Source organism: Rhinolophus sinicus, linkage group LG05 (assembly GCF_036562045.2).
Source record: "Rhinolophus sinicus isolate RSC01 linkage group LG05, ASM3656204v1, whole genome shotgun sequence".
NCBI lineage: Eukaryota > Metazoa > Chordata > Mammalia > Chiroptera > Rhinolophidae > Rhinolophus > Rhinolophus sinicus.
Window position 1 is genome coordinate 7,783,553 of NC_133755.1, and position 15,987 is coordinate 7,799,539.

General features: G+C 36.9%; 1 protein-coding gene across 1 annotated transcript in view; it reads right to left on the reverse strand.

The window, feature by feature from the left end:
* LOC141571503 (lysocardiolipin acyltransferase 1-like) overlaps positions 1-15,987 on the reverse strand; it is an 822,971-nt gene that overhangs the window by 318,270 nt on the left and 488,714 nt on the right. Inside the window, exon 5 of the mRNA XM_074331707.1 lies at positions 3,140-3,244. Coding sequence (XP_074187808.1) covers positions 3,195-3,244 — 50 coding nt within the window. The 3' untranslated portion in view covers positions 3,140-3,194. The remainder of the gene's footprint in view (positions 1-3,139; positions 3,245-15,987) is intronic.

Below are 15,987 nucleotides of genomic sequence, written 5' to 3' on the forward strand. Positions count from 1 at the left end.
AGCCTTTAACAGCCTCAGCGACTTCCTCTCAGGCTGGAAGCTTCTGCGTAGTATAGTGTGTGATGTAGCCAGTGGAGTCCAAGTGATGGCCCCCCGTCCACAGCTATGGCTATAAAATGCATCCTTTGGGCCGATGTGATATTGCATGGGCTTATATACTGTTGGAACAAAAGCTCTGTAAGCCTTGAGACAATGGTGCTACCTGAGGCCCTGAGGACAGGAAAGGCTAAACCATGCCCAGGATATGTAAAATGCTGGTTCTTCTAAGATTCAAAAAAGGTCCTATGTGAATAACTTGCCAACAGGAAGCCTCTTGGCCTGTGTGAAAGATAATGCCATTTTGGGGACCCAGATTTGGTCTTTGCTCCAGGCAGTTGGATATTTGGTGACCCCAGTAGCTTATCAGTCTTGGTAAGTTGGAATTCATACTTTTAAACCCGTACATAACCTCCATGGCTACTTAGTGTATGAGTCCATTATACCAACAGTAGGGTGGTCAAGACAGACTGGAGTCTGGTGGCTGAGTCATTTTGTCTACTTAGTTGTTGGGACCACGTGACCTTATGACTTGGTGGGTGTGTATAGCTGCATGGCCATTGATAACTCACATGCAGGCTCTCTTACTCTATCAGAACCCTATAGCATGCCAAGGGCTGTATTTCCAGTGTTCATAATCTCTAATGCTGTTGTCACGATCTTGCTCAGAACCTCAGTAATGTGCAGTATGATTCTCCCATCAGTGCTTATAATAAAGTCCTCAAAGATCTTTCCCCACCAATGATACATGTAATATCATGAAGTTTGGAATTTATGTTCCAAACTTCAGGGCTACTTGTACCACAGCCTGTATCTCCTGCAAGCCTTCTTTCCTTCCCAAAGGATGGAACTCCTTTGGGTTCCTTTCGAAGCTGGCAAACTATTATGTCACCCATTATACAGGTCAAAACAGTTTTCCCAGGGGTAAATATAATATCCTGCCTCAGAAACTGAAAGCATCCTGCCAGGAATTGTGTCCCCTATCTTCTTATGGGAAGTGCAAGGTACCATAAGTTGTCTTCTACTTTTGGAGGATATTCTAGCATGCCCCCAGACCTCTACTCCCCTTAAAATTGCTACTGATATGGTGGGCCCTTGAGTCTTAGTTGCATTCATCTCCTACCCTCTGGAGAACGAGTATCTTATCAAGACCTCCAACATGCCATCCACTTCTTGCTCACTTGGACTGCAATATGGTTTAATTGATATAATACACCACTATGTTGTGTTAAAGGACTACCAGATGTCCCAGATCTTTCTGGACTATACGATGACAAAATTAAGGACACTTAACAGACCTTTGGAGCAACACTAGAAATGCATACTGCTGTCAGTTCCATGTGCGTACAACTAGTTTCTAACCCTCTTTTCTGTTGGAGATGGAACTCATTTGCTACATCAATGGTTGTAGTACATACAACAAAGCTCTTATTACTCTGCTGTATCCAGGATACCACATCTGGCATAGCAGTAGTAATTGGAGCTACAAACTATGGTTGAGTCTGCAGCAATCCATTGTTATGCCTTCAAGGTTCCATCTGTTTTTTGCAGGGACTTAAAATTCATGGGCATACAAAAGGAAACACAACTCCTGCATTCTTCAGGTCTTTAAAGGTGATAGTAATTTCTGCCATTTAATCTAATTCTGCGATATTGCCTTTCTTCCTTTTTTTTTTTTTTTTTTTAAATCTTAGTTGAAATGTAGATAATTAGAAGCTTCCACTTGGACTTCCCCAATACCACAGTTAATCCTAAAGAGTAAGGATCCACTTTGGTGCTTGTGCTAATAAATAAGTTTGTCTATTTGGGGGCTGCTTGAATGACCAAATGAGGGTGTGCTCAGAATCTAATGGACCCACCATGAACCAGAAGTGGGGCAGGACTTCATTTATGACTGGACCCAATAGGGAAGTCCTGATGATACATTAGTCAACTTCCTTCCTGTGTTCAACAGAGCTAAAAAGTTTGGGGGTATTCCTCTTTCTCTAGCGTACAGTTAGTCAAATAAATGGCCACAGCTCTCAGTTGGCAAAGACTAGGAAGAAATATCATGTACGCTTGAAATGTTTCAGGCTGTCTTCTGGTGACCCAGCCTCTTCTTAAATCTACCCATCCTGAGTCTGACAGGTCACTTAAATTTGGCACCGACAAAGGGATGTTAACTTTTTATTAGGGTGATGGCTTTCAGTTTCTTGCCTATTCACCTTTGATTTCTTTTGATTATATGGATTGAGTTGAAACCTCTTGGCTGCCCATACACTTTATTCCTAGGGATGTCATATTTTATTAACCATCTCTGTAATTTTTGCAGGTCAAGCCACACAACTGCGCGTCCAATTCTGCCACTTTTTGCAACGATTGTGACCACCTGGTTTCTGAGGGTTGACTGACACCCTCTGTACTCTATTGATGTGGTGGTCCTGTTACACTCATTGCCAAAAGTAGTCCAGTTCTATGGCAGCCTCTTCAGCCCCGGCTTACAGAGCAGAGCCACCGCTAAATGTGTAAGTGATATAATTGCTCCTCTCATCAGCACATTACATGTTGCTTTGGTAAATGGTATATTCTTTATGACCTCTGCGTGCCACTTATGCAGACTGAGAGGGTCCCAAGTAAACTGGGATTACGTTATTTTCAGGAGAATCAACCCTGATGTTTCCATCCCATATGTTAGGACCCCATTCTATTCCTAACCAGCCTTGACCTTGGAATGGCAAATCTGCCCGTGTTAAGAGTTTAAACTTCTTTTGGACATACCTACTCTTAAGATGAAGTTCTAGTCCTGGTCCTCAGCTTTGTCTGTCTTATCACTTCAGGAGATGAGGGATCTTTTTGCATGCTATTAAGGAAGGCTTCTGAGTTAAACACTTACCTTTGAATTGCCAATTAATTGATCTCAACTTTTTATTACCTTTTTTCCTTAGCCATAGTCATCTGATTTCACTGTAATTATAGTTACTATTTCAGCCATATTTCTCAAATCCTTGATAAATCATATCAGCCAGTGCATTCCTTTCACTGGTATACCATCTTAATTCACCACTGGGGAAATTCAACAATTGCATTCTCACTTTAGGCCAGGGGTGATATGTGCATTACTCACCACTTGCAGTCTGCTCTCCCTTCTCAGGTGGGTGGCACATGATCCAGCTCCAATTCTATCCCAGTGGCTGCTTTCTTCCAGTTTCAATCATCAAAATTAGGTTCTCTGGGAAATAGAATCAGAACTCTTGTAAATTGGAGTATAAAAGTGTCTTAGTCTACTTAGGCTGCCACAAAAAATTATCAAACCTGGGTGGCTTGAACAATGAAAATGTATTCTTTTTACAGTTCTGGAGGCTGAAACATCAAAGATCAATGTTCTAGCAAGATTCAATATCTGGGGAGAACACTCTTCCTGGCTTGTGGAAGGCCACCTTCTCACTTTGTCCTCACATAACACAAAAGAGTCAGCTCTAGAGTCTCTTCCTCTTTTATAAGGACACCAGTTCTACCAGATAAGGGCTCTGCTCTTATGATCTCATTTAACCTAGGCCCTACCTCCAATATAGACATATGGGGGAGGGGGTAAATCTTCAACGGAAATTGGGGGGAGGTAAAATTCAGTCCATAGCAAAGGGTGAAGGCTTTTACACCCCCCAAATCAGTTGCTAATTGGGTGTAGGCCATTTGGGAACGTATCATGACCTTGGACAAGTTGGTTCTCTTCAGCTGAGGCAAACTCCAAGGAAAGCTGACCACTGAGGGCTACCTGCCATTGGCAGCAACCATCATATGCCCCATTAGGGTAACTGCCCTCAGCTGAGTGGAACCACCTCACAAAAGGCCATGATACCTTGCCTGGGCAGCCTGTATTCAATGACTGGTTGAAAGGGATACAAAGGCCAATCGCCTTGTTCTAATTCAGCACAATTCTGCAGGACTCTTCCTTGTTATTACTGCTTGTTCTTCCTGCCAAGAAAGAGAAGCACTTCTTTACTTCCTACTTCCCTTCTCCCTTTCCTACAGCAGATGTTGACCGCTAGAATATCCCCCAATAAACTTTCCACACTCTGATCTTTATCTCACCGTCTGCTCCCCAGGGAAACTGGCCAGCGACATTAGAAATCAATAAATATAATGGAAGGATTTTTAAAATGAGAGGATTTTGAAGCAAGAAAATTCACTTGGATACACTTAGGTCTTTACATATCAGAAAATTTCATAAAACACTACAATAATAGCCATTATAAATATATTCACAAAATGTGTATTAAGCAGGCAACCAAAATGCCATTAATATATGATTATATCACTATTAAGTATGTATTGCACAATGGTATCATTTATGAACCAGCACTTCACACTTGAAAATGCAAAGTCAGTGAATTGCGTTTCAGTGAATCACAAGCTTAAAAACTGAAATTCAAATAAAGTATCATTGTTATTTGTAGCCCTATATTATGCTCAAAATAGTCTATATTTTTATTAGAAAAGAACAATTTAAGAAAATCTTAGAGAACCATTTGACCTAATATTTTCAAATGTATATTTCTCAATACTATTAATTAAATGTCTATTCAGCTGTTTCTCTCAGACCATATATAGTCATGACATAGTTATTTTACATCAACATGTATGCCTCTTAAATCTGATGATGCATATGATGTTGGTGTTGACAATTTATTGGCCAGGATAATTTATCAATTCTTCTGCAATTTCCAAATTCCAAAGGTTATTGCACGCTATGAAAATATTTTGGTCACCATATATTTGATCCCTTTTACCCTCATCTACCACCCCCTCCCCCCTTCCCCTCTAGGAACCACTAAATTACTGTGTCTATGAGTTTTTGTGTCTTCATTTGTTTGTCTTGTTCCTTTGTTGTTTTCAGTTTTATATCCCCCATATCAGTGAAATCATATGGTTCTTGACTTTTTCTGTCTGACTTATATATAATATATGGTGATGGAAGGAGAACTGACTCTGGGTGGTGAGCATACAATGTGATATATAGATGATGTAGTACAGAATTGTACACCTGAAACATGTAACTTTACTAATAATTGTCACCTGAACAAACTTTAATTAAAAAAAAAAAAGAAAATATTTTGAGTCTTTGGAAACCTTCTCACACACAGGAAGAAGTAATAAAAACATCACTCTGGTCACCCAAACTCGGTGTCATCTATATGAGACTCATATTCTGGTTTACTTCAGATTTTTCGGCAGGTAGTATAGTTTAGTGTTTATGAACTGAGGTGCTGATGTCATAAATTAGATATCAAATTTTGGCTTCCCACCTGCTTGTCACCTTCAGCCGCTTCGTCTCTCTGAGCCTGTTTCCTTATCTCTAAATCAGGGCTTATAATAATAATGTCTGAGCCAAAGAGTTGTTTTTAGAGTAAAATTAGATAATAGAGGGAAAATTATTAAGAAGGTGCCTATCATGGAGCAAGCAGTCGAGAAAGGTGAGCTGCTGTTATTAGGCCTTTTACTTACCTTTTATAAAATAGGTATAGTATATGAAAAGAGCTTTGGATCTATAGCGTGTTTGCTAACCTCACCCAAGTCATAGCTCCATGATCAATAACGAGATCTTGTCTCTGTCACTGTGCCAAGAACTAATATAACCACATATTAATAATCTTTATTAAAGTCTTAAAATTAGGTTTCATTTTCTCCTTTCCATATATGAGAGATTTCAAAATCAGAGGGGTAAATGATTTGTCTGAAGTCAAATATCTGGCTCATAATGAAACCACATGTCAGATTTATATCGTTCTGAATCCAAAGTTTGCAGGTCCTTCCTTACGCTGGATTAGTTTCCTAAAGAAAATGGCAAATGTAATGGCAATGGATTGCATTAACTATTCTCTAAAAGCTGTTTCAATGTCAACATTTAAAGATGCTTTAATTGGTGAATTTCTTATGCTTTACATTCTCACTTAATCTCAAAAAAAATTTCACAAAGGGAAGCTATAGCTCACTGGCTCTGTGAGTTTTTATGCAGTCCAATTTATAATGTCCATGTTCTTAATCTAAATTACTGGCGATTTTATGGCTCATAATAAGACACTAAACTATTCACTGGCAAAATACCAAAAATGATGAAACCTGGATATTCACGAGTCTCTATTTTCAACACAGACACTTGATATGGTTTTCTGGTAAAACAGCAAATAAGAACTTAAAATGTAGTCAAAAGAAAATAGCACTTTATTAGTGTTATTTTTCTCTTTTATTTTGAAGATCAAGTCATTGACTTGGGAAGAATAAATAATATATCAAATATGACTATCTTTTAAAGGAAGGCAGAGATAGGAAACTAAGCAAGAACAAACTTTTAGAGCATTACCTAGAAGTCAGGCACAGGTGGTTTGATAGTTTGCTCTAGGCTGTGAAGGGATCTGGCAACTATATAACTGTTATAGGCTTTTAATGCTCCTGCCAAACTCAGATCCCGATAGAGTCATATATTAACGTTTTATAGACACAGTTTATGTTTAACTATTATCTGTCTATCTCACAATAACTCAGTGAGCTGGGTGATAACAGGACAACAGTGTTTTTGTTTGTTTGTTTTTTTAGAAGAACATAAGGCCAAAAGGGGTTAATTATATTTTTTCTGAATCACAAAAATAAGGATCTCTCTCTCTTTCTCTCTCTCTCAGAAAATAAATAAATAAATAAAAAGGATAAATCTTTATTCTAAAATAAGAGCTATTTCTCTGAATATAATGACAAGGTGAATAGTCCAGTCTAGAATTTCATATATTTGTGTATCAATTAATGATTTACTTATGTGAAACAGTCCTTAAAAACTTGGAAATGAACTTTAGATTCTTTAAATCCCCTTAAAATGTATGTTTCATCTGCTCTTTAACTGTGGCTATGTAGTATAGTAAAACATAACACTGAAGGGAAACTTTAATAATGACTACCAAAGGTATACCAGTATATATTTGGTAAGATGTGAACTGTTAATTACTCTTCACTCAGTACAAGAGCATTGGTGAAAGTCTTACGTAGAAGCAGTCGGCAGCCATGTTTTTCTCCATCTTGGCTATCACTTGAAAACAGTGTTTGTTGTCCTAGTTCTGGGTTTATACTACGTATTCTGTGCTTTTATATAACACTTGGACCAAAGCTGGTCTTTTACTTCTTGCTATGATGCTAACTTCTTAAGTTTTATAATCTCTGAAGCTATTAGTCCACGTCTACAAATGAAATTTCAGACTTTCACTTTTGTCCAGCTACTGTATGTGTCCTGCTAGGTCCTGCAGTTTCTAGCTGTCTCCAGCGAAACTGGCCTCTTCCAGGTTCAGCCCAGTCAGCTCTTGAATCATTCATGGCTAAGACAGGCAGTATATGAGGAGTAATGTGTCCCACAATGACTGGATCCCAAATTGATGCTGTTTCCATGGGAATGAAACTGTGCTCACTTTGCCTTATCTTCTACTGTGCTTTGTCCTTTTGGCAAGTTTGACTGGACTTCTCTCTTAGTTGCATATATAATCATTGCTTTCTTGGGAAGTATTTTCTTACTACACCCAGTGTCTGGCTTAGCTTTGTTCCTATAACCTACAAAGGCAAGTAATGGTCCTTTACAATCCCAGTTATCATCTGTACTTTTGCTGCTAAGAGGCTCTTTACCCAGAATAACCATGCAATTAGTCTGTGTGAACTTGACTATCTGTTGCTATCTCTATTTCTGCAACTATACCCTTCCTCATCTACTACGTGGCATACAGCATTTATGTTTCAATGTCAGGTGAGATTATGGTTACTCCAACCTTTTGGACAAAGGTTTCAGGTTTCTGATTCTCACTTTGGCATAAATCCCAAATGCATTTTAAAGTCCACATTCAGTTCTCTTTCTGTCCTTTTTCTCCCTGTTTCATAGCGATTTTTATTATTATGGTCTGAATATTATGGAGGTTGACGAGGCTGAAGAAATAGCATTTATTCCTATTTCTCTTACTCTATTTCTTCTTCTAATTTTATCATATAAATTTTGAAATATAAACCATTTTTGAGAATTTCCATTCAAACATAATATTTTTTTGCATCATATAATAACACTGCACTGATTACATTCAAATTCTGATGAGAAACAGGTAGTATTTATTTCTCTAAAGGAAGTGAAACCCATTCTAGAGGGTGTGTGCCAGTCATCTAGCAGAGAGACAAACCAATGGCTAGCAAGGATTTATCAGTAACCTTGCCCCTTGAGTGCCTTATAATTGGGGGTGGTTACTACTCCATTAGTGAAAGGAGAAAGGTAGAGGGAAAGGAAAGAACAAGGAAAACAAAAATCCTTTCTTAGCTTCCAGAAGAAAGCCAGTTTATAAAACATAAATACATAAAATAAGGTTTTCTCTGATCCCTGTAACTCTCTTCCAATATGTCACCCCTTCATACCATAAACCCAATAGATGTTCTATATCATTTAATTTTGCCTTCGAAACACAGCAAAGATTCTTATCTCTGGGGATGGAATGATCATTAGAACTTTGAAACTCCAACCACAGTATTGAGAATATAGAAAAGAACATAAGGCCTGCCCCGCTTTACGGGAACTTCAGACCTATTGCAGCACATAGGCAGTAGACAGTGACAATGACTTTTCACAAAAGCCAGGTATACTTCAAATTTTTGTGAACTTTATTTCATCCATCCTAAAATTGATGTGTATTTTCTTATCTTTATCCTTATCCTTATTAGGATGGACCTGAGAAGTGCCCTGCAAAAAACAAGCTAACTCCAGATTGTTGTCCCAATAAATAGAACTCTATAGGGTGAGGTTTTTACCTAAAGTGGTCAGAAAAATGACATTTAGAAAGAGTGCTTCTGAGTCCCTAGAGATAAATGAGAGCCACACAGTGGAAAATAAAAACAGGTCCTAAATTCCAAGTAACAAGTACCTGAATAATGAGAGGCAATGAAAATATTCTGAAGAAAGGAAACGCTGGAACAGACTGGGAAATGCCTGTGAATGGTAATATCAGAAGAAAGGGCTCCAAGAAAATTATTTTCACAAAAGCCAGAGTGCCTCAAAGTTGCTTTTGTTGGACATTAGTTTCTAACCTTTTTCAAGTTCAGACAAGGGATCATAATTGCATTTCTATTTTCTCCACACATCTTTTCTTACATTTGCTAAGACAACAAATATACATGTCTATCTTACTCATGCCCACGATACTAGAGGGAATTTCCAGATGGTTTAGAATCAATATGTTTCTCATGTGTTGGAAGTTTAGGACTCTCAGGATTTATTTTTAAAGGAAATCCAACTGACTACCATAGTATAGATACATTTCTATCTTGCAGTTAGTGGATGAATGGAAAGAAAGTAAAAATGGAGAAGTGTCCTATCTTAAAAATCTCAGAATACCACAGTTAGAAAGGAACTAAAAGCAATTATAAATTGGTTAACCCGTTAAAAAGTACAGAATCTTGGACACATGATTCTGATTCACGTTTGTTTATCTAGCTTCCATTTGACCATCTCGAGGAGGAGGGCTAGCTCATCACTGTAATATTATATCAATAGTTGGTTCCTATATTATCTCTCCATGTGAGATTAATGGGATGACACAGTTCATGGTAGTTTCTTATCCACATGACAGCCATTCAGAGATCTGGAAGCAACTCTAATGCCTCCCTGAGTCAACAACATACCTAGATATTCCAGTTCTGTCTGTGATTCCACCTGCAGATGGGTTTCTCGATCATGACAGCATCTTAGGCACTCCCTGGTAGTTGTTCAGCACCCCTGCTTTCGTAGAGTCCCACTACTCATGTCTAAGATCTAATCACGAAGACTGATATTCAAGAACATGCACATTCTTTTTGTGGGTGTGTTTGTTTGGATAGTGTAAGGAAACATGAAAACATTTGTTCTTGGTAGACAATGTCAGAAATATCTCTGTACGGTCAATGGGCTCATCATTAAAGCCTAATATAACTCATATATTACACAGGAACATAGGGAGGTATAAAAATACAATTCTAACAGTTGTTGAAAGAGTGATGGTATCTCGAAGTAGAGATTTGCTTTAGGTTTAGCATATCAGAGGGAACAACTATGGACTTAAATTCACTTACTATTATGCATAATACTTACTAGTACTCTACACATAGTTTGTTGAGATATAATAACAGAGTCTATGACCTTGGAGGTCAGCGAAATGAGAACAGCATGAGTTGCTAAGTCAGGTAAGACTGAGTTTGAACCTCTCCAATGGCATTTTTTGGCTGTGACATCAGCCAAGTTAATTAACTTGTCTGAGTTTCACATATGTGAAATAGAAAAATAGCACTCACGCAATATGATTGAAATGTACAAACAGGGTCAATATTTAAACATGTCACACCCAGAAGACAGCACATAATATGGTTCTGCTGTATATGATATGATTATTGTATACTGAATTTGTATTTGTTTATATGGGTTTGATATGTTTTTGACCATCCATATATATGAGTACATGTACGCAGACGTGGTACGTTATATATGTCAGCATACAGCATGCACATATAGATGTAATAAAATTCTAAACATCAAGAGTTTTGTATATGATTGCTAAAACGTGGTTAATAAGCCTTTGCTTTAGAAATGAATTTGGAATATATTAATTTTCTACTCTTTACAATTCAAAGAATGAACTGGGAATCAGCAGCCATAACCATATAAGTGAGCTGAGTTATCCAAGTGATAAAATTATTCCGTGATAAGGTAATTGGCTGTCATTTAACGAAGGGATACGATACACTGAGTATGGTAAATTAAGAAGTGAGAAAAAATATGGCACAAGGTAATAGATATAGTATAAGGCTTGGAAGTAAATTTCCTTGATCAAAGGAGTGTTTCCTGCTTTTAAGAGCTGGTCACATTTTTAAATAGTTTTACATTACGGGAGAAACTAGTTAATCAACCACATTAGGAGGATTGAGCCTAGAGATTAATGGAGTGACAAATGCTTCAGTCCCAGCTCTTTCATATGAATTATAGTCCCAATTCAGTATAATCTTGGACAAGTAACTTAACTGTGAGGATCCTTAATTTCCTCAGCTATTTTATGGAAAAGATAAATTCACCAGCACAACACTTCACTTAAATTTACTTAAAGTATATAATGAAATAATATATATGAATTGCTATTGTGGATTTAAATTGGCTATAAAATACCAGGTGCCAGTGTAATAATGAGAATGGAATACTTAATAAAGGTGCTCTGATGATTGCTTATTCACATGGAAAACCTCCTATTAGATTCCTGCCTCATATCATTAACAAAAATAAATTTTAGTGAGGTTAAACTTTAAGGTGAAAGAAAAAAATCTTTAAAATTTTAGTATACGAAAAGAACTTTAGACTTCTGCTTCCAGGCAAGATGAAGTAATAGGTATGTGATTCAGCCACATGGAAACACACACACACACACACACACACTATACAGGACACGATAGCTTTCAAGATGCTGGCAAGTGGGCAATACAGAACATTGATCCATGCAAGGTGGCAAAAAAATAAAGTAAGTCCTATTGATGTCTTGGCTTATCCCCTTAGGAGAGTTTTCAAACCATGGTACAGGGAAGATGGACCCAGGCAGAGTCCAGCCGACCCCCAGAATTGATGAAATGAATCTGAGTGTCCAGGAGATCACAGTGGCTAGAGTTTGTAGCACTGAGTACCAAAGAGAACAAGACTGCACAGACTGAGAATTCCAGAATCTTCCAGTATCAGCACAGAGTGGCTCTGGGATATCCAGCAGAAGCTGGATCGGCACCAGCGTGTGAATCAATTACCTAAGACTGGGAAAGGGAAGACCTGGTATCTGACTGCCTTCTGGATTGGATTGAATGCCTCACCTGCCACCCTTACCATCCAGTCCCCCGGCCTGCCTGCAGCAAGAACCCTGCCAGCTTGATTTAGCAAGAATCCCCTTACCCTGATGTCTGCTCTTAGTGATTTTCCATCCACTGACCCTCTCATTCTGCTCATTGGCTATGAATCCCCTCTTGCTCTTCTTTTATTCATAGTTCAGCCCCATTTCTCTCCCTTAGTGGAATAGTCTTAATGCCTATTGTGATAGTTTTGAATTAAGTCTTTCTTACTGTTTTAACAAATGTCATAGTATTTTGTTCTTTAGCAGTTGTGACATAAATCCCGCATGCATGTATCCCTCACCACACTTCTGTTGCTTTAAACCAGCCCACAACTCAACTCAAGTGTGCCTCCCAAACAGCCATCTACCGGGGGACTGAGCACTACAGAATGGTCTGGAAGAAGTCATCATACACATGTACAAAGTGTTACATCACTCGACACAAACAATCTTTGGATTGCGAGGGATCTGATTCATAATTGTGAGTAGGAGGTAGGAGGAGAGGCAAGGGACTGGTTTTAGTTTTGTTAGATTTTTTTATACATGTCTGGACAAATAGGCCATTTCTTGGCTGAATACCTGGTATAAAGAGAAGTAGGCCAAAATACAAATGAGGAAAGACAGACATTGCCCATCTGTAAGTTAGATTTACATCCCGATTTATTTAACCAAGAATCAAGAAATGCAGCTTAATCTGTATGGCCCTGGAGAATAGAGGCATATTTGCCTCGTTTCAGTTCACTTTCCCACGTTCCCTCAGAGTCCCTAATGCAAATATGCAGCTGCTATTAAAAGTCTGTGCAAGGATGATCTTGCTGATTCCAATATGCTTAAATTTGCTGAGCCATAGTCCTGCTATGCTTCAGCTTATAGCATCATTCAGGAAGGATTTATACAAGCTAACTATGCACTTCCTTTTTTCTATTTAAAGAAATATCTTACAAATAGCCAAACTCAATATCAGCGCAATCATATTCTTAGCCTAAGTAAGAAGCAGTCACTGATCTGATATACCCAAATCTAACTGGTTATTGACTATTTCTGGTAATATTGGCTTTCTGCTACCCTGTTTCTATTACACAGACGAGAAAGCCTGGGGACACTGGATAAAGTTAGTCGGAAAGGAAATCTTAAATTGAAACTCTATGCTGATTTCAGTACATACATGCAGCTAAAATAAAATATTCATACAACTAAATAAAAACAGTGGAACAATGATACACCAGCAAAACCGAACAATAAGAAAGTTTGAGTGTCAAAAATTTATCATCAAAAGCTAAGGTAAACATATGAAATGGCATAAACTGGGTCATTTTTATATTATGTCGACAATGTATCTAACACACTATTAACATTTGAGCAATACTCATGAGTTTTTAGTTTGTAGTAATATAATAAAAGGTAAGGAAAAATGTCCAAAAGCCCAGCTTATTTAAAAAATATTAATAGGTCCTTCTTAGTTGTTGACAGTTCAAGCAAAAAAAAGAAAACAATTATAAATCGAGTTTTTAGAAAAGTGAGAGACATGCATACGTAAAGCACACACACACACAAATGTCTTGACATCAAGAAAAATAATAAAAACTGCAAGCATTAGGAAAAGAGACTATTTACAAAGGATGAAAAATTGGTCAGAAAATTAGATGCCAGATTTCAGCAGCATATATAGATTTTAGAGAAAAATGTGTTCCAAGAATTTTACACACTGTCAAGTTGTCATTCACTTGTGTGAAAGCAACAAAAAGACATTCTCTGCTTACTACGGGCTTAAGCAATTTTCCTAATGTCTGCTTTTTGTATGATAGACTGGACACAGGCTGGAGTTGCCCATTTCTGACCAAAAACAAGAAAAATGGCAGAAAAGTTATTTTAAACATAAGTTAATGAATACTTAGCAGCTATCAAATACAGGAAAGAAAATTCCCTGTGTTCAAGACGCATGATGTACACCCAGAAGAACTATCAAAGTAAGATGCCACAGGTACCATGAACCTTAGGAACCTTACAAAATGTCAGCATGAGTGATCCATACAATTCTGCTTGGGAAGCCAAAGTTCACTGGCCTTTAAAAAATGAGCAACAGAACAGATAGACACAAATAGTTACAATTTGGAAATTCAATACAAATTTCCAAACAATTAATGTGCTGAAAAGGAAATTAAAAGGAAACCTGAAAAATATTTAAAATGATATTTCATATATTTAATACTGAGAATCAACATCTCAAAATATGGGGTGAGGCCAAAATGGTACACCAAGGGGACCTATGGAAATGTACTCTCTTCAGTAAACTTACTAGAAAACAATATACTAGGGCCAATATTTATATAGATCAGTTCATGTATATAAACATAGCTTTCTTGAGTTTCTCTAACTGGCTTGTCTTCCTGTGTGGCCCTTACCCTCTCTGTGCAAGTTAGGACTTTGGACTTGGGAGCTACCTGTCCAAGTTTGCATCATGCAGTTCTTCTCCTCCCCTTCCCGTCCCCCTCCTCCGCCTTCTCCTCTTCCGCCTTGTGTTTTCATTTTTGAGGGTAAGTTCAGTAAGACTATGCAAACTAGAAGCCAACATTTTTAAGATAGGGTCATTTATATTTAATCTAAATACCACAAAGAATTAGTCAATTTTACACACACACACACACACACACACACACACACACACACACCACAATTTAAATATATACGCTTTGTTGTTGAAGGATTGATTTTTAACATTTTGTTGTTGAAGGATTGATTTTTGAGGATAAAGAGACTGTTTCCTTGAGTATAATTATACTCAGGAGTATATCTATGTTCTTGTTACAGTGGCCCACACATAAAATAATGTCTAAATTATTTATTAATAAAGAAATAAATGTGATCACATGATTCATTACTCTACAAATTCAACAGACTACACTGTCATAACTTCTCATTTATTCTTTTTTGCTGGATGGGTCAAGTAGTTGAAGACAGTGGCAAAAAATCAAGAAAAAGCAATTATATCTATATTTCAATGAGTGATGTGAAAATTCTTTAGTGTGATCAGTGTCTAGTATCATAATGTCTAGTATCAATGTCGAGTGCCAAGTAGTGATGTCATGTATCCTGCTCAGATTAAAAGGCATTTGTGTTAAATATCAAGCAAATATTAAAAGTGAAGATTTTTTTCATAGTCAAATTTCTATTGATATTTCTATTTCACAATATAGAAAGCGAGAACATACTATCAAATTGTTAAAAAGGCTGGAAGAGTTTATAGGATAAAGAATCCCAAATGATAAATAAACTTACATCAGTTAAGAAACTGGTAGCATTTGCATTCTATGTGATATCAAAATCATCTATAAAGAAAAGAGAAAACTTTCAATAGCAGCAATTTTCTCAATTCCAAAGGAAGCTATGGAATTTATAGTTTAAAGAAACATATTGAATTATATGTTTGAAAAGCTTCAAAATCTTTTTTTGTGAAAAATCTAGATCTGAAAGAAATTTGCGATCTTTGCATTGAAGATATGGAAGAAATATTTTATCAAAATTTGGTGGCTACTAACAACGTTGATACTAACCTTGAAATTGTGTCTTAATTTATTTAAGTAAATGGCTGAGTTAGAGAAAAAGAATGATTGGGCTCCAGAAGAACGATTCTTCCTTTATTCTGAATCATAATCATATTGCCAGTTGGGAAAAACTGTTGTAAAATGTATGGTTTCATTTTATAAAAAATAATTGCTACTCAATGCTTTATAAAATACCTGCTTAATTATGAAAATTAAAGAAAAGCACAACAGAGCTTTATCCCCCATATTTCTTGAGACAAGAAAATATGCTAAAATATGTAAGTTTAACTCCCATTGATAGCATGTGATTAGTCACCCATGTATACATATGTATATATGAATATATAAAGTGATCACAGAGTGTTTCTTTCTAAAATCCCATTACATTGATTTCTTCTTATTAACATTGACTTTTATTTTTTTAATTTGAAATTTTAAACACAATTTGTGTCTTTGATTTTATAAAGATATATTGCAATAAGACTGAGAAAGACTAATATGGTTAGGTAGGCCCTAAGTGTCCATGGTTTTCTGTG